The sequence below is a fragment of the Heptranchias perlo genome, chromosome 5 (genome assembly GCF_035084215.1).
Source record: "Heptranchias perlo isolate sHepPer1 chromosome 5, sHepPer1.hap1, whole genome shotgun sequence".
NCBI classification, from domain to species: Eukaryota; Metazoa; Chordata; class Chondrichthyes; order Hexanchiformes; family Hexanchidae; genus Heptranchias; species Heptranchias perlo.
Genome location: NC_090329.1, coordinates 54,121,449 through 54,147,877, shown reverse-complemented (window position 1 = coordinate 54,147,877; position 26,429 = coordinate 54,121,449). Strand labels below are relative to the sequence as shown.

At 44.9% G+C, this 26,429-nt stretch overlaps 1 protein-coding gene across 2 annotated transcripts in view; it reads right to left on the bottom strand.

Moving 5' to 3' along the window:
• Positions 1–26,429, bottom strand: part of otofa (otoferlin a) — a 397,912-nt gene that overhangs the window by 10,852 nt on the left and 360,631 nt on the right. For both annotated transcript variants that reach the window (XM_067983769.1, XM_067983768.1), the window contains 3 exons: positions 18,743–18,984; positions 7,764–7,942; positions 5,056–5,156 (listed from right to left, as the gene is read on the bottom strand). In XM_067983769.1, the coding sequence (XP_067839870.1) occupies positions 5,056–5,156; positions 7,764–7,942; positions 18,743–18,984 (522 nt within the window). The remainder of the gene's footprint in view (positions 1–5,055; positions 5,157–7,763; positions 7,943–18,742; positions 18,985–26,429) is intronic.

Below are 26,429 nucleotides of genomic sequence, written 5' to 3'. Positions count from 1 at the left end.
GGAGCAGCTCGGCATGAAAGAGCCTGCAGATCTCCACGACTACATGTCGAGCGAATCTGCGCCTCCCTGTGCACTGCTGCTCGGAGAGGTCCGGGGAGCTGCGCCTCGGTCTGTGGACCCTGTGGCGAGGGTAGTGCCCTCTGCGATGCGTCTCTCCCTGCGGTAGCCCTCCCTTCTGCTGTGCAGGTGGGCGTGCAACAACACCGTGTTGGGGGGCTCCACGTCTCTGCGGCGGACGGCGTGGACTGCGAGGCTGCTGGGGCTGGTCATGCTGTTCGTCCTCCGAGGGTGTCCACGCACCACCCAACTGGCAGGTGTTGGTCTGAGGGGTTGTGCAGGGTAGGTGGGTGGTTCCTCGGACTGGGGCTGCGGTTTCGTGTCGGTCTGTCCTCTGGCTTGGCGGGGGGTGGTGGAGGGCAGGGGTTGCCCTATGTGACGCGGTGGCCTCCTGCGTGGGTGAGGGCTCTCCCCCGTGGAGTGCACCTTGGCACCTGCCACAGGCTGCTGGCTGCAACACGCCTGGTTGGAGAGAGACTGTTTCCCCCAGTGTGTGAAACTCACTGCCTTGAACCTAAAATCCCACACTTCCTCTTTTGACAGCTGATTCAGCTCATTAACTGACCTCAACAAGCAAGGTGAGTACTCTCAAGTGGAACCCCGCTGGCTTTAATTGCCTGCGGGATTCCCACCAGCGGGGCTTGCGCGCGCAGCCCCGCACGTCAGCGCGGTACCCGGAAGTGGCCGGGATTTCGACGCGATCCGGTCACGTGACCGGATATCAGGATTTTCGGGGCCCCCCCGCTGGAAACCCGCAGGTAACCCGACGCGAAAATCGAGCCCAATATATAATATCTAGTATAGTCATACTTTAAAAATTCTATTTTAGTAACATATCAATTCTGGGGATGCTTTTCCACCTGTGTTAGAATGATGGGCTGTCTTGTGTTGTGGGCTCAGACCTAGTGGGGCTGAGGCTGCAAATAGTTCATTTTTGATGAGATCCTTAGAACCAATAGGAAAAGAACACCTTATCAATATGGGTAGGATTTCAATTCAAGCTGATTGAGATAAACGAATAGGTGCTTACTTGTGCTACCCATTTTGCTCAAAAGAAAACCAAAAAAAAAACATGTTTTGTGATTGGACATTTCTGACAGTAAAATTGAGTTGTATTCCACGACATTGAGAAAAACATATGTGCATATAATGTATGCTTAGAACTTTACTTAAAGGAACCAATTTTTGATGTCCATCAACGTTTTACCTGTTACTTTGCTCTTTTACAGCCAAATAGTTCAGTGCCTATGTGACTTGTAGGTATTATGGCAGTAAATATTGCCCCCACCACAAACTCTGTTCCCTTGCCACCAATTCCATCCCCCTCCTTGGCCATGGTCTCAGATTGAACCCGACTGTTTGCAACCTCGACGTCCTATTTGACCCTGAGCTGAGCTTCTGACCCCATATCTTCTTCATCACTAAGACCGCCTACTTCCACCTCAGTGATATTGCCCGTCTATGCGTCTGCCTCAGCCCATCTGCTGAAACCTTCATGCATGATTTCATTATCTCCAGACTCAACAATTCCAATACTTTCCTGGCTGGCCCCTCATCTTCCACCCTCCATAAACTTGAGCTCATCCAATGCACTGCTGCCCATATCCTAACTCGCACCAAATCCCATTCACCCATTACCCCTGTGCTCGCTGACCTGCATTGGCTCCTGGTCCAGCAACACCTCAATTTTAAAATTCTCATCCTTGTGCTCGAATCCCTCCATGGCCTCACTCCCCTCTATCTGTAACCTCCGCCAACCCTATAACCCTCCGAGAACTATGCGTTCCTCCAATTCTGGCCTCTTATGCATCCCTGATTCCCTTCGCCCCACCATTGGAGGCCATGCCTTCAGCTGTCTAGGCCCTAAGCTCTGGAATTCCCTCCTTAAACCTCTCTGCCTCTCTACCTCTTACTCCTCCTTTAAGACACTCCTTAAAACCTACCTCTTTAACCAAGCTTTATGTCGCCTGTCCAAATGTCTCCTTTGATTTGGTGTCAATTTTTTGTCTGATTACGCACCTGCGAAGCGCCTTGGGATGTTTTACTATGTTAAAGGTACTATATAATGCATGTTGTTGTTGTAAAATATCTCATCAATAAATGAGCAACTGTGAAAAAATAATGAGCCGGTTTGGGCCTGGTGGCCCTTTCCTATTCCTAAAAATTCTTAGATCTGATCACCTGGCGTTCAAGCCATAGTGGCACATTGAAAAGACATTATGAATCCACTGAACAGTGAAAAAGTGCAGCAGTGTGAAGTATGAGATTGTATTCTCTTCAAAGCAGTAACTTTGGTATTCAGGGAAATAGAGTTTCATAGTCACCAGGCTCTTCCAGATATAAAAGCTCCGATTTTAACTCGGGGCGAGAGGCAAGCATGAAGTCAAAGGGCAAGAGTCAGGCTCACTCCGGCTTGCTGATGCCAGGCTCAGGACATTTTAACTCTCGGGCCTTATTTAAGTATGCTGGGCCTGACTCCTGCCCAAGCCCGGTGTCAACGACGTCAGGTGGGAGTTTGGCGAATGCGGCAGGAGGCCATGGCTGGGAACTCGCAGGAACAATCCCCGGCAGTAAGATAAGTGGTGGTGGGGGTGTAGGTGATCACGGTCAGGAAGGGAAGCTGGGCTCTCGGTTTTGTTGTGGGGTCCAGAGAAGGACATTCCTGCTCCTCCTTGACCACAATGGAACCTTTTTATAAAAAGGATTACTTACCTTTTCGGCCCTCTTCTGAGCCTGTTGCTTCCTCGTGCCTGGTTCTCCTGGTGAGGCTGGTACCTAACACAGCTGTTCACCATTAAAATATAGTCAGGGTCTGAATGATGTCATCAGAGCCCGACTTTTAAATTTCAATGTGGCCCTCGTCTGCATGGTGTGAGTGTCTCGCTGGCTGGCGTGAGGCCAGAGAAGATTGGGTGAGTAGGTCACTGCAAGGATTTTAACTCCCTCACACATCCTATTTTCGTCAGACACGCGGGTTAAAATCGGGGCTCGAGATGAAATGAAGAAGTCCTCCCGGTTGACTTACGGTACAGAGGTATTGTAATGTGTATGGTGCTCAATGTGTCATCCCAAGAGAATTAAAGCAGCAGCTGTTGACTACATTATTGATACACCTCTGTGGCAGGACAAGTTGAGAAGGCTGTTAAAAAAGCATATGGGATCCTGGGTTTATTAATAGAGGCATGCAGTACAAAGGCAAGGAAGTTATTCTAAACCTTAATAAAACACTGTTTAGGCCGCAGGTGGAGTACTGTGTTCAATTCTGGGCACCACACTTTAGAAAAGGTATCAAGGCCTTAGAGAGGGTGCAGAAGAGATTTACTAGAATGGTACCAGGGATGAGGAACTTCAGTTCTGTGGAGAGACTGGAGAAACTGGGGTTGTTCTCCTTAGTGCAGAGAAGGTTAAGGGGAGATTTGATGGAGGTGGTCAAGATCATGAATGGTTTTGATGGAGTAAATAAGGAGAAATGGTTTCCAGTGGCAGAAGGGTTGGTAACCAGAGAACACAGATTTATGGTGATCGGCAAAAGAGCCTGAGATGACAGAGGAAACTTTTTTTTACGCAGTGAGTTGTAACGATCAGGAATCCACTGCCTGGTGGAAGCAGATTCAATAATAACTTTAAAAAGGGAATTAGATAAATACTTGAAGGGAAAAAATTTACAGGGCTGTGGGGAAAGAGCAGGGAAATGAGCCTAATTGGATAGCTCTTTCGAAGAGCTGGCACAGGCATGGTGGGCTGAATGGCCTCCTCCTGTGCTGTGCCTACTATGATACTATGAATACCATACTAGCTTTGCTGAACCACACTGAGGTCACTCCTGCCCATCCGAAGCATGCAATCAATGGAGTGTTATCTCGATAAGAAAACTAAAGGCTCTGATGCTTGGATTGTGTTTACTGCCTCCATGAAACCCAGAAAAAAAAACTTTGTTTATAATCATTTCACATTTAATTTCTTTAGTAAATATTTCTGATATTAACTCTAGTAACAAAAAATAATTAAAGCTATCCTGGAGTTGCATATTAATATGATTACTGTTTCTTATTGAAGTGAATGGAAACAGAAGCCTTATGATTAGGATGGTTAGAAATTGGTGGAGTTAGAACGTTGAGAATCTTGTTTAGAGGAGTATTTCATTTAGAGGGAATCACTATCAGGCCTCTCAGAACCAACTTATTTCTTTATGATTGCCACTGGTTTACAATTATCTTGTTAACTGCCTTTATAGCCAACAGCCCCAGAATATCAGCCATATACATGATATAGAAAAGGCTGCACAATGACTCCTGCAAATGAATGACTCATTAGCTAATTTGCACATCAGTATTGTAATAATATGTTAGAAATATTTTTCTACTGTCACCTCCTCCAGCCCTACAGCCCGCCGAGATCTCTGCACTCCTCCAATTCTTGCTTCTTGCGCACCCCCGATTTTAATCGCTCCATCATTGACGGCCGTGCCTTCAGTTGCTCTGGAATTACCTCCCTAAACCTCTCCGCCTCTCTCCCCCTTTAAGACGCTCCTTAAAACCTGCCTCTTGGACCAAGCTTTTGGTCACCTGCCCTAATATCTCCTTATGTGGCTCAGTGTCAAATTTTGTTTGATTACTGTGCGAGTGAAGCACCTTGGGTCATTTGACTACATTAAAGGCGCTCTATAAATGCATGTTGTTGTTGCTGCTGAAGATCTTTTCAAAGGTATACATAGTTTTGAGGATTTAAATGGGATATATGCAGGTACGCCTGTTTTTAATCCTGTTCCTCCAACTTTTTTTTACTATTTATATAACGTATAAGATAACAAAATGGATTAGAAAACTAAAGTTTGAACCATATTTACTTTTTAAAAATTTGTTTCCTCAAAAGATTATGCTCCTAATAATATTAGACAAAGAGTTGTGGTTTTGGCATATTCCTCAAGTGGCTGATTAAATTGTGTAGTTGACATTACTGAGGCATGAATTGTAATCAAAATGAAGAAGAACCACTTACTTTGGCTTCTCCAGAGGATCTGGCTCATTACGAGCCAGGCCTGCAGGGCTCTTCTCAGCTTCTTCTGCTGTCATCAGGTGCAACTCGGCCTCCACTTTACCCTGGAAACAGAACACACCTGGTGAATTGTTCTTTTATGGTCACTTCACATGGCTTCACTTCAGGTCCTGGTGCTACCATGTTTACACTGGAAACACTTGACCTGAGGGACTGAGCCATACATGGTTCACAGTGCGAAGAGAAGAGTGGTGATATCATGCTACCAAACAGGTGTCCTCTTGTCTGGATACAAGGATTGCTATGAAGGTATCTGTACAGAAACTCTTCAAGTTTGTCATAATTTATTTGGCAATATTCTTATCTTCTAAAATTATGATTTTCTTTTATAATTCTGTTTTGGATGCACTGAGTCCAGTGTAATGAGAGAGTGGCATGCAGTTGTTACATTGTAACTGTGGACCATTTCCTCCCTCCCCCCGCAATTTTATCCTAATTTCTCCTCTCCTTTCGTGAAGATAATGAGTTAACGAACAAAGTGACTTTTCTTTGTGTGAGATTAGACAATGAGTATCAGTGAGTTATTCAACCTTTGAGGACACAGCATCATAGCTGAACCCAAAACTACCTGCATCTGACATCAACCTAGCAGAAATTACTGGATAGCAATAAGGAGGGCAACAGTTGGGGTAAATCTTGGGGGCCACACGGCCAAGGTTCAGGTCAGGAGCATTCAGGTGGAAAATGACCCCTTGTGTTTGCCTCATCCCCCCACTCCCAAACCCAAAGAAACAAAGACCAATTGTAGTGTCCCTATTACATTGACTAGGAATTGAACCTCGGACTTTCTGAATGGATTATGGTTTACTACCACATCAAACAGTGAATTTACCCATTGAGGTATCAAGGCTCTCAATTATGACACTTCAGCCATAAGAACATATAAAACATGAAGTATAATTTGGAAAAGAGAAGTGAGATTCATGTGTGCAATCTGTATTAAATGTGGCCTTTGTACGTCAGGATGTCTTCACTCTAAGTTCTCCTCCAACTCACACACCATCCCGGCTTGGAAATATATCGCTGTTCCCTTATCGTTCGCTGGATCAAAATCCTGGAACTCCCTACCTAACAGCAGTGTGGGAGAACCTTCATCACACAGACTGCAGCGGTTCAAGAAGGCGGCTCACCACCACCATCGCAAGGGCAATTAGGGATGGGCAATAAGAACAGAACAAAGGGAAGGGAAAAGAAAAAAAAACACACATACAGGAGAGAAGAAGCAGAATGACCTGTAAAGTACTTGTGTGGAAAACAGGAGACGGTTAAATGACAGAAGTGATATTGACATGAGACAAAAAAAGGCACAATCAGAGAAATCAAAGACATTTGTGAGATGACGTGTGAATGGCTCATGAAATGGGGAATAATGCAAGTAGGAATGGAAGCATGAGAAAGTGTCAAAGCAGGGCAGGCTCCAGAGGACACGGTAACTGGGAGAAGAAAAAAAGCAGGGTGACACCAAGTGTGCAGACTACCCCACCAGCATGGTGTTCTGACAGAGGGTCCCCATTCCGAGCAGCAACTTGTCCCTCGCTCCCTGTGCCCACCCCCCACCCCCCTCCCCCCGCCACCTCCCCAGAAACATCAGCAAACTCATCCCTCATAGCCAGCATGTCCTGCTGAAGAGGAAGCGGGACCTATAGTTAAGGGCTGAAGTTATTAAAGTCAATATTAAGTCCAGAGGGCTGCAAAGTCTCTAATAGACAAGGTGCTGTTCCTCAAGCTTGGGTTGAGCTTCATTAGAAAAGTGTAGGAGGCCAAAGATGGAGAGGTCAGAGGGGAAGTGGCTCGGGAAACTGAAATCAATAGGGATCTCAGGGTTGTGGATAGAATTGAGGTGTTCAGCAAAGTGGTCACCTAATCTACGTTTAATCTCCCTAATGTAGAGGAGACTGCACTGTGAGCAGTGAATAGAGTATACTAGGTTGGAGGAAGTACAAGTAAATGAAGTGTTTGAGGCCTGGACAGTGGTGTGGGAGGAGATAAATGGACAGGTGTTGCTTCTCCTGCACTTGTATGGGAAGGTTTCTAAGGCTACAAGAGCAGGTGGTAGCGGTGGTGGAAGAGTGAACCAGGGTGTTAGGCAGCATTTTCTGTTTTGCTCCCTCTGTTTTTAGTTCTGATGATACCTGAAATGTAAACTTGTCTGTTCTCTCCAAAGATGTTGCCTGACCTGCTGAGTATTTCCAGTATTTTCTGTTTTTGTTTCAGATTTCCAGTCTCTGCAGCTTCTTTGTTTTTTTATGAAACAAAATGTAGGGAATCTTGTTTAGAATAACCCGATTTGAAACTCATTTAGGTATTCTTCTGAACAGTGAACAGGCTGGGGTTGGGATCCTAGTAAAGACTTGCATCTCAATTAATAATGTATTACTGGGACTGAATTCAGGTGACCTGCATAAACGGCTTTGATATAAGTGATTGTTAAGAGAGGCTTCACTATGTAAATTAATGCTGTGGTAATAAAGTGTTATTTTCTTCATTTTAAGCACAGTATGGCCATGGCAGGCTCCCACTCGAAGAGAAAACACATTGAGAAAGTGAATTGTATACATTTAGTCAATTTGGGCTCTTTAATGTCAATGCGCCCATCTTGTTTTATAAGAGGCAAAATCAGTTTCCAAACTCCAAAACAAAAAACTTCTTACCGTAAGCTCCATTTCATCATTTTCGTTTCTGGCCACAAATGGCCACCAGCCCTTCACCCTCTTCTGTTTAAAAATGGAGACTATGGGAAAAGCCAATTCATCTGTGGCCATTTCAATTGTGCAGAGCTTTGCTGTTTTTGCTCCACGTGGAAATCTGTTCAGATCCAGTTCAATCGCACCTGCCAGGAAGAAAAAACAACGGGAAAAGTAACAGCCATATAGTAACAGGAAAATACCTTGGGATATTTTGCTTGCGTTTCCAAAGAAATGCCTCTTTTGAAATGGTGTAATTAACTTTGTTGAATGAACTTGGACAGTTTGGTGCCTTCTTGTAAAACGTCACCAGATTCCTTGTGGATCAGAACTGTCAACTTCTTTTTCAAGAAATCTGAAGCTGTTTAAAATGAATTTGGAAGTAAAATCTTATTTATGAAAAAGGTCATCACAATGCTAAACTGTGTTCAGAAACGTGGTAAAATTTTTGCATGGCCAATAGTAATAGTGCAGCAGGTGGGAGGGTGTGATGTCACTGCTTACATTTTCCTCCTTCCCGTTCCTGATAAGATTCCTGACACCTCTGGAGCTGAGGCCAAGATCAGATCTTCAGAATAAACCTACCACCATCATCAGGGCAAAACCACAGCAAACATTGCATAACGTCTACCCGATTCCACTCGGGGTGCAATTTACCCCTTGGCCCTGACTGCATTTCCCCTCACACCTGCTTTACGATCATGATCCCCTGTCCTAGGGTAATGAAGCCAACTGTAGCAACCCCACTATCACATTAGCTGAGATGGCCTAACTCTGCACAGACCAAGGATCAACACTGGAAGCTTCATGATCTGTATGGTTCAATAACACACCGCAGGCACTAAATTGGGCCATGTGGCGCCCATTGTTTCGGCGTTACACGGCCTCTCCGACATCCAATATGGCGTCTTAGATGCGCACGCATGTTTCTAGCGGAATGTGCGCCAGATGCCATCTTGGTACATCTGCAGCAGCAGCATTGCATTCCAGCACAATCTGTAACCTCACGGCCTAGCATATTCCTCAATCTACCATTACCAACAAGCCAGGGGATCAACCCTGGTTCAATGAGGAGTGTAGAAGAGCATGCCAGGAGTAGTACCAGGCGTACCTAAAAATGAGGTGCCAACCTGGTGAAGCTACAACTCAGGACTACATGAATGCTAAACAGCAGAAGCAACATGTTATAGACAGAGCTAAGCGATTCCACAACCAACAGATCAGATCAAAGCTTTGCAGTCCTGCCACATTCAGTCGTGAATGGTGGTGGTCAATTAAACAACTAACGGGAAGAGGAGGCTGTGTAAACATCCCCATCCTCAATGATGGCAGAGTTCAGCACGTGAGTGCAAAAGACAAGGCCAAAGCATTTGCAATCATCTTCAGCCAGAAGTGCCGAGTGGATGATCCATTTCGGCCTCTTCCCGATATCCCCACCATCACAGAAGGTGTCTTCAGCCAATTCGATTCACTCCACGTGATATCAAGAAACGGCTGCGTGCACTGGATACAACAAAGGCTATGGGTCCCGACAACATCCCGGCTATGGTGCTGAAGACTTGTGCTCCAGAACTAGCTGCGCCTCTCGCCAAACTGTTCCAGTCCAGCTACAACACTGGCATCAACCCGACAATGTGGAAAGTTGCCCAGGTATGCCCTGTCCACAAAAAGCAGGACAAATCCAATCCAGCCAATTACCGCCCATCAGTCTACTCTCAATCATCAGTAAAGTGATGGAAGGTGTTGTTGGCAGTGCTATCAAGCGGCACTTTCTCACCAATAACCTGCTCACCGATGCTGAGGACCACTCGGCTCCAGACCATCAACATCCTGGGGGTCACCATTGACCAGAAACTTAACTGGACCAGCCATATAAATACTGTGGCTACAAGAGCAGTTCAGAGGCTGGGTATTTTGCAGTGACTGACTCACCTCCTGACTCCCCAAAGCCTTTCTACCATCTACAAGGCACAAGTCAGGAGTGTGATGGAATACTCTCCACTTGCCTGGATGAGTGCAGCTCCAACAACACTCAAGAAGCTCGACATCATCCAGGACAAAGCAGTCCGCTTGATTGGCACCCCATCCACCACCCTAAACATTCACTCCCTTCACCACCGGCGCACCATGGCTGCACTGCAGCAACTCGCCAAGGCTTCTTCGACAGCACCTCCCAAACCCGCGACCTCTACCACCTGGAAGGACAAGGGCAGCAGGCACATGGAAACAACACCACCTGCACGTTCCCCTCCAAGTCACACACCATCCCAAGTTGCTAATATAGCGGCGTTCCTTCATCGTCGCTGGGCCAAAATCCTGCAACTCCCTTCCTAACAGCACTGTGGGGAAACCTTCACCACATGGACTGCAGCGGTTCAAGAAGGCGGCTCACCAGCACCTTCTCAAGGGCAATTAGGGATGGGCAATAAATGCTGGCCTTGCCAGCAACGTCCACATCCCATGAACGGATAAAAAAAATTAGCGCAGGTGCAGATAACGAACGCTGGAATCATGTAAAGTAAGGAGAAAATCCTTCAATCAGTGTGCAACGCTGATTTAAAGTGATAGACACCATTTTAGGACTTAACGCTCAACTCAATGCTCACTCTTAACTCCGACCATCTGAACATGTCTTAGAGTGCCTGGAGGACCCCCCACCAGTGCTATATAAAGGGACCACGCAGGATTTACAGGTTAGTGGCTGGATTATTACTTTCGGCTGCCGAGACATTTGTAACTGTTTTTGGAGGTCTCCTAGACTTGAATACTAGGACACGGGGACATCGCCTAACATTTAGAGCCAGGACATGCAGGAGTGAAGTTAGGAAAAGCTTCCACATGCAAAAGGGTGAGAGACGTTTGGAACGCTCTTCTGCAGACGGCAGTTGATGCTCGCTCACTTGTGAATGTTAAGTCAGAGATTGATAGGTTTCTGTGAACCAAGGGTATTAAGGGATATGGGGCTAAGGCGGGTATAGGGAGTTAGGTCACAGGTCAACCATGATCTCATTGAATGGCGGAACAAGCTCGAGGGGCTAAATGCCGCTGCCATTTGCTGCCTCCTGATATGCGCCACCTTCTCCTGCAAGAAAACAGGACGTGTGTCTGGGTGATGTGCCTGTCATGGGCCCTGATATTAGCAGGGAGGAGAGTTGGTAGTGGTGGGGGGGGGGGGGGGGGGGTTGGCGACTGGGCCCAGTAAAATTGGTGCGTTCCCCACATGGTCACGGGTAAATTGAAGCCACTTAACGTGGCTTCCAGGTTTCCCATTGGAAACCCGCGCAGCGGGCGGACTGCGCACCCGCATCACAGGCTGTCAGCTGGATGAGCCCTATTTAAAGGGGCAGTCCTCCAATGCTGCTCCTGCAGCAAACAACCAAAAGAGCAGCATGGAGCAGCCCAGGGGAAAGGCTGCTCCTAGGTTTAATGATGCCTCACTCCAGGTGTTACTGGATGGGGTGAGGAAGAGGAGAGAGATCTTCTACCTGACGGACGGGAGGAAGTGGCCTGCCTCTGCCACCAAGAAGGCCTGGCTCGAGGTGATAGAGGAGGTCACCAGCAGCAGCAACATATCACGCACCTGCATACAGTGCAGGAGGCGCTTCAATGACCTAACTAGGTCAGTCAAAGTGAGTACACTTACTCATTCTCCTATACTCCGTCTTCCACATCACCGCCCCCACCCCACAACTCCTTCTGCACTGCCAACACTACTCTATCACATCACTCCTCACACCCACTCAAACCTCATCCTCAACTTACCTGCACTTACTCACCCCCCCAGTACTCATCCCACCACTACCACTCAACCCAATCCTCATACAACGTCATGGCTCTGTCTCATACTCACCCTCTGATACATCTCTTTCACGGTCAGCCTCACCCAAACCAATGCATTCAGTGGTTGGCCACGTCACCATCCCTTACTCATGCCTCTCTACTTTCTCCCCTTATAGGAGAAGAGAGTCCAGAATGCACGGGAGAGGGTGAAGACCGGAGTGGGGCCGCAACATCAGGTCGTCCTCACGGATCCGGAGCAGGAAGCTCTCGAATTGAGCCGTACCCTCGAGTGCCTGTCCGTGGGGAGTGCCGAGGCTGCCACCCGACAAACGGCTGGGGACAGAACTTAAACATTCAGCACTCACAATAGCAAATGATGTTAACATGCCTTGCCATCTTCAGCACCTCAACATCTGTCATCATATTTAATATTGTCTTCTGTTCTCTTATAGGGCCTTCAGCGACTGCTGTGATGGCGGAGGGCGATTCCTCAGAAGACCTGCCGGCCTTTGAGGGGGCACCATCAAATCTGAGCGAGCCATCCACCAGCGGAGGTACACACACCTTGGTGGGTCCCCGTCGTCACTTAGTTGGGGTCGCACATGGTGAGTCACCACACACATGTAAGCACGAGCAGACACTGGTGGCAGGGGCAGCTGTGGAGAGTCCGTGTCGGTGGGAGCACTCTTCTCCAGGTTCTGCTCAGCTAGACACAGATGCTGAATCCTGGGGGCCAGCCATGAAAAGGAGAATGATTGAGGGGCAGCAGTACATTTGCGAGGTGCTGGAACAGGTGCCATGCGCACTCTCCACACTTGCGCAGAGGATGGAGGAGTCCAACTCCTGCATGAGTGGAATAGTATCACAGGGACGTGAGGGCATCTCTGAGATAGTGTCGTGAGTGAGTGCGGGAATATCTGCGATGGAGGGAAGGCTAGCCTCCATCGAGCTTCAAGCACGGCTCAACAATAAGGCCACTGAGGCCCTGACAACGGCCGTTCGGACTCAGGGTGAGTAACTTTCTGCCTCCTTAAACAGGCAGGCAGATACATTAGCACTGGCCTTACAAGGCTTCACACATGTCCTCCAAACTGTTGTCAGCAGGGTGTTAGGAGTTATGTGGGCCTAGCCCAGGAGAGGGGTGATGGCAAAAGGGAACATGGAAGTGGGGACGCCATTCAAAGCGCTCCCACGTCTCACCCGTCGCTCCCCTCTCAACCAGTACTCGCAATGCTGCCTCCTCTCCAGGTGGCTGAGTCTGCCCCTGCACAGGTGCAGGCGGAGCAGTCTTTGGAGGGGCCCTCAAGGGCGTCGGCCCATATCATCTAGTTGGTCAGGGCATCAACAAGAGCAACCTGCCACTACCTCTGCTGCAGCCACAGGGGAAGCACCACGTAGGAATAGCCAGAAGCATAAGGCAAAGGTTTTGTGAACACAAAGGGGATGCACAAGGGTGCTTGACGCTTTGTCATGTTTTTTATTTATATTTGATTTTTTTTTCACTCACAATAAATCTTATTATTGTCACCACTACTTCCACGTCTTGCCCATTCTTGACTGGCTTGTGTAAAAAGGCCCTTTCATGAGGTTCACCATGAACGCCCATACTTGATGCCACCCACTGGGTCACTCTACAGTGGGTGTAGGTGTAGTTGTAGTTGCACGACTATTTTGTGCATGTGCTGGTGTGGCCGCTCTCTGTCCAGGTGGTGAGGACTGGACTTTTCACACTGTTTGATGTTAGGAGAACTGTTCACATATCAGCGACTCCCTGGCCTCACGAGCAGCCAGGTGAGCCGCTGTTCTGCCCATGGGTTGCTCCTCCTCCTCGGCCTCCTCCTCCTCCTCCTCAATATGGGTGGCAGATGTGGAAGGGGCCTCCTCTAGTGGCACCCCTCTCTGTTGTGCCATGTTGTGCAGGGCACAACAGACGACTATAATGCGTCCCACTCTGTCTGGTGCGTATTGAAATGCTCCCCCAGAACGATCAAAGCACCTGAAGCACATCTTGAGCAGCTCGATAGCATACTCAATTGTAGACCTGGTAGCGATGTGGCTGTCGTTATATCGACTCTGTTGCTCGGTGGTGGGGTTCCTTAGAGGTGTCATGAGCCACGTGTGCAGAGGGTATCCCTTGTCCCCGCGGATCAGCCCTTGCGGGTGCTTGGTGCATGGAAGAGGGGCAGGATGTTGGACTCCCGGAGGATGAAGGAATTGAGCCAGCTGCCAGGGAATCTGGCGCACAGGTGAAGGGATCTCTTGCGGTGGTCACAGAGCTGAGTGTTGATGGAGTGATAGCCCTTCCTGTTGATGAACAGTCCTGGCTTGTGTGGAGGTGCTCGTATTGCTATATGGGTGGAATCGATTACACCCTGCACCCGTGGGAAGCCAGCCACAGTGTGGAATCCCACTGCCCTCTCCGTCTGGCTGAGGTCATCCATAGGGAAGTTGATATAGTGTGAGGCCCTGCAAAACAAGCCGTTGGTAACCTGCCTTACGCACTTGTGTGCAGATGACTGAGACCCCGGCGATGTCCCCGGTGGCACCCTGGAAGGATCCGGAGACGAAGAAGTTGAGGGCAGTGGTGACTTTGAGAGCGACAGGTAAGAAGATGCTGCTCAGGTCAGCCAGGAGCAGCTCGGCAAGAAGGAGGCTGCAGATGTCTGCGACTACCTGGCGACTGAGTCTGAGCCTCTGTATGCACTGCTCCTCAGAGAGGTCATGGAAGCTGAGCCTCGGTCTGTAGACCTTGTGGTGAGGGTAGTGCCTGCTGCGACGTTGCTCTCTCTGTTGTTGCCCTCCGTGCTCTTGTGCAGGTGCCTGTGGCACAGCACTGTGTTGTGGAGCTCCACGTGGCGGAGGTGGATGGCGTGCCTGGTGAGGCTGGTGATGTTGCTCATCCTCGGATGAAGTGTTGAATGCAGCGATGCGCCCCCCCATCCTGACGGTGTGAGTTTGAGGGGGTCCGCAAAGTACGTAAATGTGTTTGCACAGCAGAGTTTTGGTATAAATTAATAATTTTGAGTGGAAAGAAAAAAGGTGTTGCAGCCAAAACTTTGTCTGAAGTGACAGAGTGCCCTGCTGCAATAAATGAGGTTTCCCCCCACCTGTCAAATAATCATTTGCATCTCCGACTGGCTGCTGGCTGAAACACGTCTGCTTCAACAGGGAGTGTTTCCCACAGCACGGGAAACACGCTGAGGATACTTGAAAATTGTACCCCTGCCAAAATCTCCGGTCAATGAGGTCGGTCAAGGACCTCAACTATCTAAATAAATATGTGAATTGTCATCCTGCCGGCTTTAATTGCCGGTGGGAGTCCCGCATGCGGGAGCTGCGCATGCACCCGAACGCGTCATTGGGGAACCCGGAAGTGGGCGGGTTGGAGCTGATGGTGGAAAGTGTGAATTGCATTGATTCCACGTGCAAGGCCTGGAATGGAAAGCTGATTGCAGGTGAGTCCTCGGGTGGGCTGAAACTTGCATCCTGCCTACTCAAGGGTCATTGGGCGCGGGGTAATAGCACATCACGCTACCAACGCCCAAAAACAGCCCCTATCCAATTATTCCCCCCATGTTACATTTTTTAGTAACTGAAGGACATGGGCCCATTGTGCAAAACAAGGTATCAAAGTTCAAAAGAGTAGGAAAGAAAAGAGGATAAAGTAAGAAGCTGTGATGAGGTTTTAAAAGCCTGCAAATTATAGGAAGAAGGAAGGGAAGATAAGACAAGGCAGGGGTTCCACAGTTTTGAAGTCCTGCAGTCCTGAGAAAGAATAAAATAAAATGAATGATGGTATGATGAGTTTTGAGTTCAACACAGTGGAAATGCAGTGAGGGAGAGATAATCATTTGGGGCTTAAAAGGAACAAGAGCAAAGTTCAAGAGTAATGAACATCGCATCACCAACAAAATAAAGACAAAAAAAGAGAGAGCTTTGAAAAGTGAGATACAAGAAGATTAGCAAACGTTTTCTTATATCCTGTGCTTTACAAACTGAGCTATCAGACAACTTCTAAATGCACTTGTACATGGCACTTTAGTGTAAGCATACAATGACACGTAAGTGATACATTTTACATTTTTGCTGCTTTCCTTGGGCTATATATCTTGGCCAGGTGCCTGGCTGTGGATATCTCTATAGCCTCTGCCTGCCTCTGCAGGGTGGTAAAATGCTCTAAAGTGCAACTCAAAGTCAGAACATTCCTGTACATGACAGATTTTCCTGTATTTTCCCCGTGGCATTTAGAATTCTTCTGCTTAATATGTGAGGTGAAATTGTAAATGTGTTTGTGATGATTTCCTCTGTTTAGTATTTCTTGCAAAACCATAAACACAGGTTCTAAAAGAGCATGTTTATGCTCGAAATACTGAAATCTTATGATGTCACTGCACATAGTAACCAGAGAAAAGATTATAGAGTACTTGTGGCTCATTCTCACTTGTCTGCCCACAGGGGAAAAAAAAGAATATTTATAGATTTAATGCTCCCAGATCTGTCAAATATTTCCTACATACTACACATTTTTCTATATTGTCTTCATTGCTTTCCCCTCTCTAATTTCCATGCAGGTTACCAACTTCCTGGGTGTGAATTTCCACAGGGTTTCTCCTACTCGCCTGCCATAACATCAGCAGAAGAGCCTGGAAACCCCGGAAAAATGGTGTAAACTAAGTGATCAACATTCCAGACTTGCATAATATGGAAATTCAACCTCCCCAAACATTCAGTGAACTGGTTTGAGCCATGCAGACTTTTCAAAATCGGACCATAACCTTTCATCTCCAGTTACATCATTGCTTTTGAGTTCTAGAACAGTCCCTGTGGATTGGGAGGTAGCAAATGTAACCCCGCTATTCAGGAAAGGAGGGAGAGAGTAAACAGAGAACTATAGGCCAGTTAGCCTGACATCAGTAGTAGGGGAAGTAATAGAATCTATTATTAAGGATGTGGTAACAGGGCACTTAGAAAATCATAATATAATTAGGCAGAGTCAACAAGGGAAATCATGTTTGACAAATCTATTAGAATTTTTTGAGGGTGTATCTAGCAGGGTAGATAAGGGGAACCAATGGATGTAGTATATTTGGATTTTCAAAAGGCATTTGATAAGGTGCCACATAAGACGTTGTTACACAAGATTAGGGCTCATGGAATTGGGGTAATTTATTAGCATGGATTGAGGAATGGTTGACAGACAGAAAACAGAGAGTAGGAATGAACGGGTCGTTTTTGGGTTGGCAGGTTGTAACTACTGGGGTGCTGCAAGGATCAGTGCTTGGGCCTCAGCTATTTACATTCTATACCAATGACTTAGATGAGGGAGACCGAGAGTAATGTATCTAAGTTTGCTGACTAAAAAAGTTAGGTGGGAAACTAAATTGTGAGGAGGATGCAAAGAGGCTACAGAGAGATATAGACAGGTTAAATGAGTGGGCAAGAAGGTGGCAGATGGAGTATAACGTGTGGAAATGTGAAATTATCCACTTTGGTAGGAAGAATAGAAAAGCAGAATATTTTTTAAAAGGTGAGAGACTAGTAAATGTTTGTATTCAGAGGGATTTGGGTGTACTTGTACACTAATCACAGGAAGTTAACAGCAAGCAATTAGGAATCCAAATGGTATGTTAGCCTTTATTGCAAGGGAGTTGGAGTATAAGAGTAAGGAAGTCTTGGTGCAATTGTGTAGGGTTTTGGTGAGACCACACCTAGAGTACTGTGTACAGTTTTGGTCTCCTTACCTAAGGAAGGATATACTTGCCTTAGTGGGGGCGCAATGAAGGTTCACTAGATTGATTCCTGGGATGAGAGGGTTGTCCTATGAGGAGAGATTGAGTATAACGGGCCTATATTCTCTGGAGTTTAAAAGAATGAGAGGTGATCCCATTGAAACGTATAAAATTCTTAGAGAGCTTGACAGGGTAGATGCTGAGAGGCTGTTTCTCCTGGCTGAAGAGTCGAGAACTAGAGGTCATAGTCTCAGGATAAGGGACAGCCATTTAGGACTGAGATGAGGAAAATTTTCTTCACTCAGAGGGTTGTGAATCTTTGGAATTCTCTACCCCAGAGGACCGTGGATGCCCAGTCATTGAATATATTCAAAACTGAGATCGATAGATTTTTGGACACTAAGGGAATCAAGAGATATGGGGATTGGGTGGGGAAGTGGAGTTGAGGTAGAAGATCAGCCATGATCTTATTGAATGGTGGAACAGGCTCGAGGCCTACTCCTGCTCCTATTTCTTATGTTCTTATGTTCTGGTTCAATCCAACTTTAAAACTTTTTTGAAACAGAACATATTCTATGAATGATAAAAACGCAATTCAGATCAAATCTGAGAAAGGCTGATTTCACTATCCAACAACAACTTGCATTTATATAGTGACTTTAATGTAGAAAAAACTTCCAAAAATACTTCACAGAGGTGTAAGGAAAAAAATGGCTTCTAAACCAAAAAAGAGATATTAGGAGGGGTGAACAAAAGCTTGGTTGAAGAGGTGGTTTTTTAAAAGGGTCTTAAAGGGAGAAAGGGAGGTGGAAAAGCAAAGGCGTTTAGGGAGGGACTTCCAGAGTGTGGGCCTTAGGTGGCTGAAGGCACGGTTGCCACTGGTGAAACGAAGGGCAGGGCGGATGCACAAACGGCCGGAGTCAGAAGAACAGAGAGTTCTGGGAGAATTGCAGGGCTGGAAGAAGTTACAGAGATCGGGAGAGGCAAGGTCACGAAGGGATTTAAACACAATGATGAGAATTTTAAATTGGAGCCATTGGAGGACCAGGAGCCAATGTCGATCAGCAAGGACAGGGGTGATGGGTGAGTGGGACTTGGTGCAGGATAGGGTACAGGCAGCAGAGTTTTTAATGAGCTGAAGTTAGAGGGTGGCCATAGAGAATATATATCCAATTTGAATCTTTGTTTAGATTATCCCAATGGATTATAGGTAGACACCATTGATGTCAATTACAAATTCTATCCTGCACTACAGTTACCATGGCAAGTAAGGAGGCCATTAGATTAATTTCCCTCGTCCTATGACATCCTATCCTCTCCCATTGCAAAGTAGAAGAAATATTCTTCATGTTAACATACATTCAGACTGGCCATGCAAAAAAGGTCTGGATTTCATGTTTCAATGGGATGGTACAAAGAGGATGGATTAAAACATACCGAGGAAATCATCAGCTGAGAAGTGGTCAGCATCCCAGACTTGCAGCGTCAGACGAGCTGGGATCTTGTACTCTGTCTCATCCCAGGAAAACATGGACTCTTTCTTGGACATGACAATCTTCTCCTCAGCCATCAAATAATCGAAGGGGAAGATAAACCTCCAGTTGAAATTGCCTTCGCCGGTCAGTGAGTGATAGTGGACATCAGTGTCCTGCTTGTCCTCCTGCTGCCCTTTCAGCCAGCTACAAGAGATGTCCAGCACCATAACAGTTAATGCAACCATGACTCTCACTAATAAATAAAAGCAGTTAATTCCTCCTTGATAGAAACAAAAAAAAACTTGTCAATTTTCCTTCCAGAGGTTTTACATTTTCACTGTTTATTAAAAATAATGGTCCAAATTATACCTGGGTTCTAATTGGAGTAACTTGCTCGCATTGATTTTGTGCACAGATGTGGATCACGATCCTTATCCACTCAGAATCCTGGATGAGGGAATGCTTTTAAATGCGCACTTCTAATACGTGTTTGCAAATGCATTCAGGAAGAACACTGTGATGGACAAGTTAGGTTAGGCAGTCCTTCAGATCATTTGATCCCATTCCTCCAGAATACCAATCCTAGTCTTTCCATTACACCATCTAACAGTTTCTTAAATGAGTTCTTTGTCCTGGCCTCAAACCGTACATTGCATGGGAATAGAATCTAAAATATATTAGTCAACCACGGTGATACCTTGAGTCTATATCAGCTTCAGTAGGCTATATAAACCAACACTGCAGTTACTTTGTTTATATCAGCTAACCTATTAACACCAATCGTGGATTGGGAGAAGGCTGCAGTTTTCTTACTGTGGGGAGTTGCCTGGGAATGATTTGTACGGAGATAAATGAATTAATAATGAAAATTCTATCCACTTCTGCAATGCAACACTGGAATTTTCAACTTACCTGACGTGCCCACGCACACACTTCCAGCAGAGGGTTCAGTCAACAGCAATCAGGAGTTAAAACCCTGGCTGATTATCTCCCTCCTAATGTAGAGGCCAACTGTAGTTGCCTATACTGCTGCCCAGGTAAAATCAGCTAACTCGGCACAGATCGAGAATAAAAGCTGGATCTGTATGGCTCAGGTACCCATTTTCTAAATCTGCTAAGCCACGAGGGGATCATTAATTGTATTTCATCTTAATTTGCATAAACTGAAAACTCTGTGTCTAAATTTTTTAAATTATCTTTCTGGGGATATGGGCTTCACTTGCAAGGCAAGCATTTATTGCCCATCCCTAATTGTCATTGAGAAGATGGTGGTGAGCCTGCTTTGAAAACCGCTGGAGTCTGTGTGGTGAAGTTACTCCCACAGAGCTGAAAGGTAGGGAGTTCCAGGATTTTGACCCAGTGGTGATGAAGGCATGATGATATATCTCTGTCAGAATGGTGTGTGATTTGGAGGGGAACCTGGAGGTGATGCTGTTCCCAGACACCTGCTGCCCTTGTCCTTCTAGGTGGTGAAGGTTGTGGGTTTGCAAGGTGCTATAGTAAAACCTACCTCTAGCATTTAATTTTGTAATGCAAAAAAACACTGAGAATTTATCTGTTTCTGATGGCTGTTCACAATGTTAAACAGTTGACTTTCACTTCCCCATTGGCAAGGTTCATTAGTGCTCAAATTCGTGAACTAAAATGAAGATTTCACCACAGTAGCCTTGTCCTACAATCCAATCTTTAAGTTTAGGTCCATTCATCGAGTACGCAATAGTTATTGCTTGTGGAGAATTTTCTCCACCTATACTTCTGCCACAAAAGTGAGAACAACAATCACTGTCACAATTCAAAACATCGGCCTAAATTTTAACACGGAGCCGGGAAGTCCACGGTGGAGGGGGGGGCCAGGGAATTCCTGATGGGAAACCCGGAAGTATGGGTTTCCTGGCTGGCTGTCGGTCAGATGGGAGAAGAGAAAGGAAGAGGATGCAAGAAGGTAAGCCATGGATGGGGGGGGGGGGCTCGGGGAGTCATCGGGGGGTTGGGGGTTGGGGTTGGGAGTCATTGGGGTTCATCAGGGTTCAGGGTTCGGAGTCATCGGGGGGTCTGGGTTGGGAGTCATCCGGGGTCATCGGGAGTCTTCGGTGGGGGGGGGGTCTGGAGTCATCGGGGGGGGGGGGTCAGAGAGATCGTTGGTGGGGGGTCGGAGATCGTGGGGGTGGTCACTAAAGGTAGGTTTGTTGGGCCTGGGGATAGCACTCCTGCTCCTCTGGGCCCACAAGCTGTGCAATAAAGGTACTCACCTGCTGTTTCGGGCCTTCTCGCCTCCTCTCACGTAGCGTGAAGTAGAAGGCCCGGGAATCCTGGCCCCCAGGGGTTAAAAATAAAAAAGCTGTAAAAATGGAGGCTCGTAGCCTCCTTGAAAGCTTCCAGTGACTGATCGGGTTGGTCACCCACCCCTCGTCCCACCTCCGTTAAAACTGGAAGTGGGTAGGTTGGGGTTGGGTTTTAGACTTTTAAAATTTTTACTGCCCCCCCCCCCCCCACCCCCAATGACTCCTAACCCATCCGTTCTTCCAGGTTAAAATTTAGGCCATCAGGTCTGAGAGGGAAAAATGGCTGAAAGACTGTGATTGAGAGTTTTACGGACCTGTCATTATGGGTTTTTGAAAAGGACCTTGTCTCTTTAGTACTGATTTTATCAACCTTGCAGGTCAGCAATGATATACATTTTCATTTAATCATGCATACCCAAAAAACATGCAGCAAGCATTTCATCTGCAAGCAAAATCTACAGCTACAGCATAATACCAAACTGAATTGTAAATGCACTGCGACATCTAACTCCACCGTTACACCAACTCCCTGTAATGAGGTATGTTTTCTGTGAAACACAGGTAACTCCATTTTATGCTGCATGGGATGTAATTATTTTAAAATACACTACTGGACCGCGAAGGTAGATTTTTACTGGCTGTTTTTCCAACAGTAATTAAAATCCATTAACGTGATTCCTGTTAGATGTTGACTTGCCGAATGAGGATTATGAATTTGAAGATCTGTTCTGACATGAAACCAGCAATCCAATAAATTTGGGTTTGGGTGGGGTTGTTCTATTTAGCAGTGTTGCAAGGTAGTCGTATTGAACTGTAAATTATGGATTTTAGTGAACTTCTCAGCCAGCCAGTGCCCTTCTACGTAAATATACAATATATATTCATAAGCTCAAGAAACATACCTCTCGACACAGTAAGGGTGTTGTTAGACTAACAGCACATAAACTAACAGAATACAGTCATTGATTGAAACGGCCCATGCCAAAAGATAACATTCCTGCAATACTAAGAAACACAATGTTGACCTATAAATGTTAAAAATCATCGCTTTTAATGGAGAGAGAAAATAACATTAAAAAGACAATATCCTGTGGACTTAAGTTTTCATTTAACCCTTTGAGTACTAATCCTTACGTGTTGTCTTGTGGTCTTATTGATTTGTTTGTGCTGCTGTTGGAATGGTCTGAAATGGCTAGACTGTTTCCAACATCATCTTCTTAATGTTACCCTTTGTTCTAACAAGGAGCCCAGCGGATGACATTGGTCAGCAAGAATTATCATCATCTTTCGAAACATGTACATTTACCATTAGATAGCAGTTCTAAGAACAATTAGAGACATTTCCCCTTCTGGGGTATTCATTAAGTAAAATGAAGAAGTTTTCTTTTAATTGGGTATAAAGTATCTTGCACTCCTCAAAGGGTTAAATGCCTTTTTACAATTTAAAGCTAATTATTGACAGGCCTGATCCGTTTCACATCAGTATCAAGGTTGCACACCAAATGGAACCTGTGGCAGTTTCATAGTTTGCTCCCATCAGCTTGTGAGAGGTTCTAAAAATGCCTGTTTGTATCACTTTGTTTCACAACAGGATTCTGTTATTGTCAGCTTTCTGCACCTGTGTGCTGCATTCCAATTATTAAGAATAAAATATTGGTGAATGTACTTGAAGTCCACAGTTGGGATCCCAGCAAATGGACGTTATCTGAATTAAGGTTTGAAAGAAACCCGAGGTAAAACCATGGAATATTGCCTTTTTAACCGATTATAATTTCCACTAACTCAGCCTCCCCTCTTTGCAGATGGTACTGCTGGGTAATGTATTGCACATAATCATGCATGACTAGAACTGGCTGCAAGCAACATGGCAATTTTCATTGTATAAACATGTTGTCCATTTAAGCATTAAACATGTTTATATGACAGCAACAGCTGAAACAATCACAATAGCGCTGTTAATTTAGAATTCTTTTATTTTTGTTAGCGCTCCTTCCACGTTACAAGTTAACATGAACCAACAGTCTACAATTTGTTAACAAAATATTTCTCTTTAGTTCCCTGATTCTCTATTCTTTTCATACAATTTCAGCTCTGTGCATTCTTCTTCAGCTGGTAGAGCTGTCAATTGGGTTCCAAATGTTTCCATGATTTGGACATCAAGAATGCTCCATACCTAGCTGATGGGAGGAATAGTTGACGTGGACATAATTAAAAATATAGCCTTTTTTTTTGCCCTGGAGGTGATGTCTACCCAACCTAAGAAGCAGGCCACAAAAATCAACTTAAATTAATACCGTAAGCACCATGCTACCATGCCTTCTGAAAAACATTTTATTATTTAATAAAATGTTCAGGCAAAAGCCTGACAGCAAGTCTTTCCAGTTGCTCCCTCGGTATTGGGATGGCATATGGGAGGATCTAAAGAGGAATCGAACCAGGAATAAAATGTCAAATATTTATTACAAATTTATAAAGATGGTGAGATGGCCCTAAAATGAAGTGATATGCCACAGAGTAGTAGCATGCAGGTTAGTACCTGTTATTCCTACTTGACAGGCTTCTGACCTTAGCTAAGCTGCCAACTGGAAAGTAGCTGCAACCCTGTGAGGAGGAAGAGAAAATTGCAGGGCGAATCACCTCGACTATTCTCATGTACCTCCTGGTGGCGAGTTACAGAGACAGCAGACATTTGAAAATAGGTCATCCACCCATTCTTACAGGAGGGGAACAGTGGGTTTTCAGGGGGCAGGTGGAGGAGGTTGAAATCTGAAAGAGGGGAAAAAATAACTAACTAATGACGGTTCAATGCTTACTTTTTTTCTTTGCTATTAACTGGTTCAACTGATCATCTTACTCATTTTTAAAAAAAATTGATAAAACTTTATTTAACAATGTTTCTGTTTCCATGAAAGCTATTGGCTACCTTTATGAATTAGAACAAATTCATTGTTATTATGAGGAAAATATGTCATATCCAAAGTTGCTAACATAGATGACGGTTTGCTATAGTCCACCTTTGGGAGCAGTATGAAATTTGTCCTATAATGCGAATATGTACCTTCTTTACCAATTTGAGAGTCATATTCACATTAGAGGCAGTGGTGCATCAGGGAGTACTACAATGAGGGGTTACTCGGAGTCAAAATGTATTTCATTCATAGGGATTCCAGTATAATTTAGTGACCCCCAATTTAAAGGTTTAAGACATGGCAGCCCTTCATGCACCCACAGGCAAATGTTCTAGTTATTTTGCCGCATGCTCTTTAAGAATAATAAAGATCCTGCAGATTTGAACCCAAAATTAACTTAAGCGCTAGTCATGCATGAGAATATATGTGTTCATGCTGGAAAGAAAAATAAATGAATCCAGTTCTCTCCAAAAAAACCTAAAATAATATTGCACCTTAAAATGTTGTTACCACAGACACCATACCAATCATATTTGTAGTTCTTTTCAGGTTACACCTTGCCATGTTTTACACTCTTAACATGGTGTTTGTTACTTTACTGTATTATTACATTATCATTTGAAGTTGAATTAATGACTGATTTACCTTTGATAGCAAAAATCAGTTCAGATTAATGAGATAAATTAGTGAGGAGTTACAATCTTTGCCCTGGTTTTGAGCACCAAAGTCTACAAATTACATTGTGTGATATTATAAATTGTTTAATACCTTTGTTAAAATAGTGTACAAAGTAATTTCACACAAACTAATATCATGCAATGTATTATGTAGACTTATGTCTCATGCTGAAAAATGCTGGAGAAATATGTTTTTCATTCAGATTAAAATTGTTAGTATACAAAAATCCAACAGGCTGCTACATTGAAATGTCTCTAAACTGCCACTGACATAAGTGAGCCAGTCTCCTGGATTAGCGATTATATCAAATTACAAATGCTAAAATTCCTTTTTTCTGCTGGTTTTGAAGTTTTGTGTGGTCTGTCTTTGTGCTTCAGCCCAATGGGTTTGAGTGAGTTAAGTGCCAGTCATCTCGATTTCAGCCTCCTGTTCATGCTAGTGTCATTTTTATGATTTATATTGAATGTTGTAGATTATCTCTGGGATGGTTACTAATGGAGGCACTTTCAGTTAGGCTACAAAGGGTTCTGTGTCAATTGAGAAAGTCTGATCATCCTTAGCAGTCTTCCAACATCAGGCAAAATATAATAAGTGCCCCGTGAAGAGCACGGTGTCAATCAGAAGAAGAATCCAAACATTTGGACTCATAGGGTAGTATAATTACATTCCCAGGGAATGTTCCAGATACATAAAGCATGCTATTGGGGCACTAGTTGAAATGAATTAATATTCAGCTCATTCAGTATAGTACATATATTCAGCTCAGTATATATCTATATAACTGATGCCTGCTGTGCAAGTCAAATAGAGAACAGTGAGGTAGGGTGGGGAGAGAATTTTGAGATTGAACTACATTCAAAGGCTACATTTAGTGTGTGTGATTAAACATTCTTCTTCAATGTTGATTTCCACATATGAATGGGCATACACAAAGACAATTGATAAAGTGCATTATAGGAAGCTTGTTAGAAAAATATGGTATAAGAGGAAATGTAGTAACATGGATAGAAAGTTGGTTGACAGACGGAAAACAATGGACTGAAGAAAAATAGGAAATAGTGTACTCCAGGGGTCAGTGCTAGATCCACTTTTGTTCTAGGTATATATATAGCTTATTTGGACTTGGGCATGGTGAGCACAATATTGAAATTTGCTGGTGACACAAAATGAGGGGGTTTTGCAAACAATGAGGAGGGACTGTAAAATACCTCACGAGAATTAGTAGAATGGGCAGGCAGGTGACAGATGGAATTTAATACAAAGTATGAGGTAGTGCATTTTGGGAGGAGAAACAAGGAATGGGAATATAAACACAGAGGAAAGACCTTGAAGGGTGTGAAGGAACAGACATTTGAGTGAAAATACATAGTTTCCTGAAAATGTGAATGCAGGTTGATAAAGCCATAAAAAGACCAATGACATTTTATAAATAGGGGCCTAGAGTATAACGCTAAAGATCTAAGAGTCAGGCCAGAGTTAGAGTGCCATTTAAATTGATGACCCCCTTGTCACTAACTCCCCAACCAAATGAAATAGTCTTTCCCTAATCACTGTCAAACCTCTTCATAATTTAAAAGAAAACCCCCTGATATATCTCCTGTAAGCCTTTCCTGCTTCAGTGGAAATAGTGCCAACATCACAAGTCTCCCCTCATAACTATAGCAGCTCCTCTCTGATATCATCCTGGTAACTTGATGCTGTATTTGGTCTATGGCTATAATGTTCTTTCAATAATGTGCCCAAAACTGCACACATTATAGAAAGAACATTATAGACATAG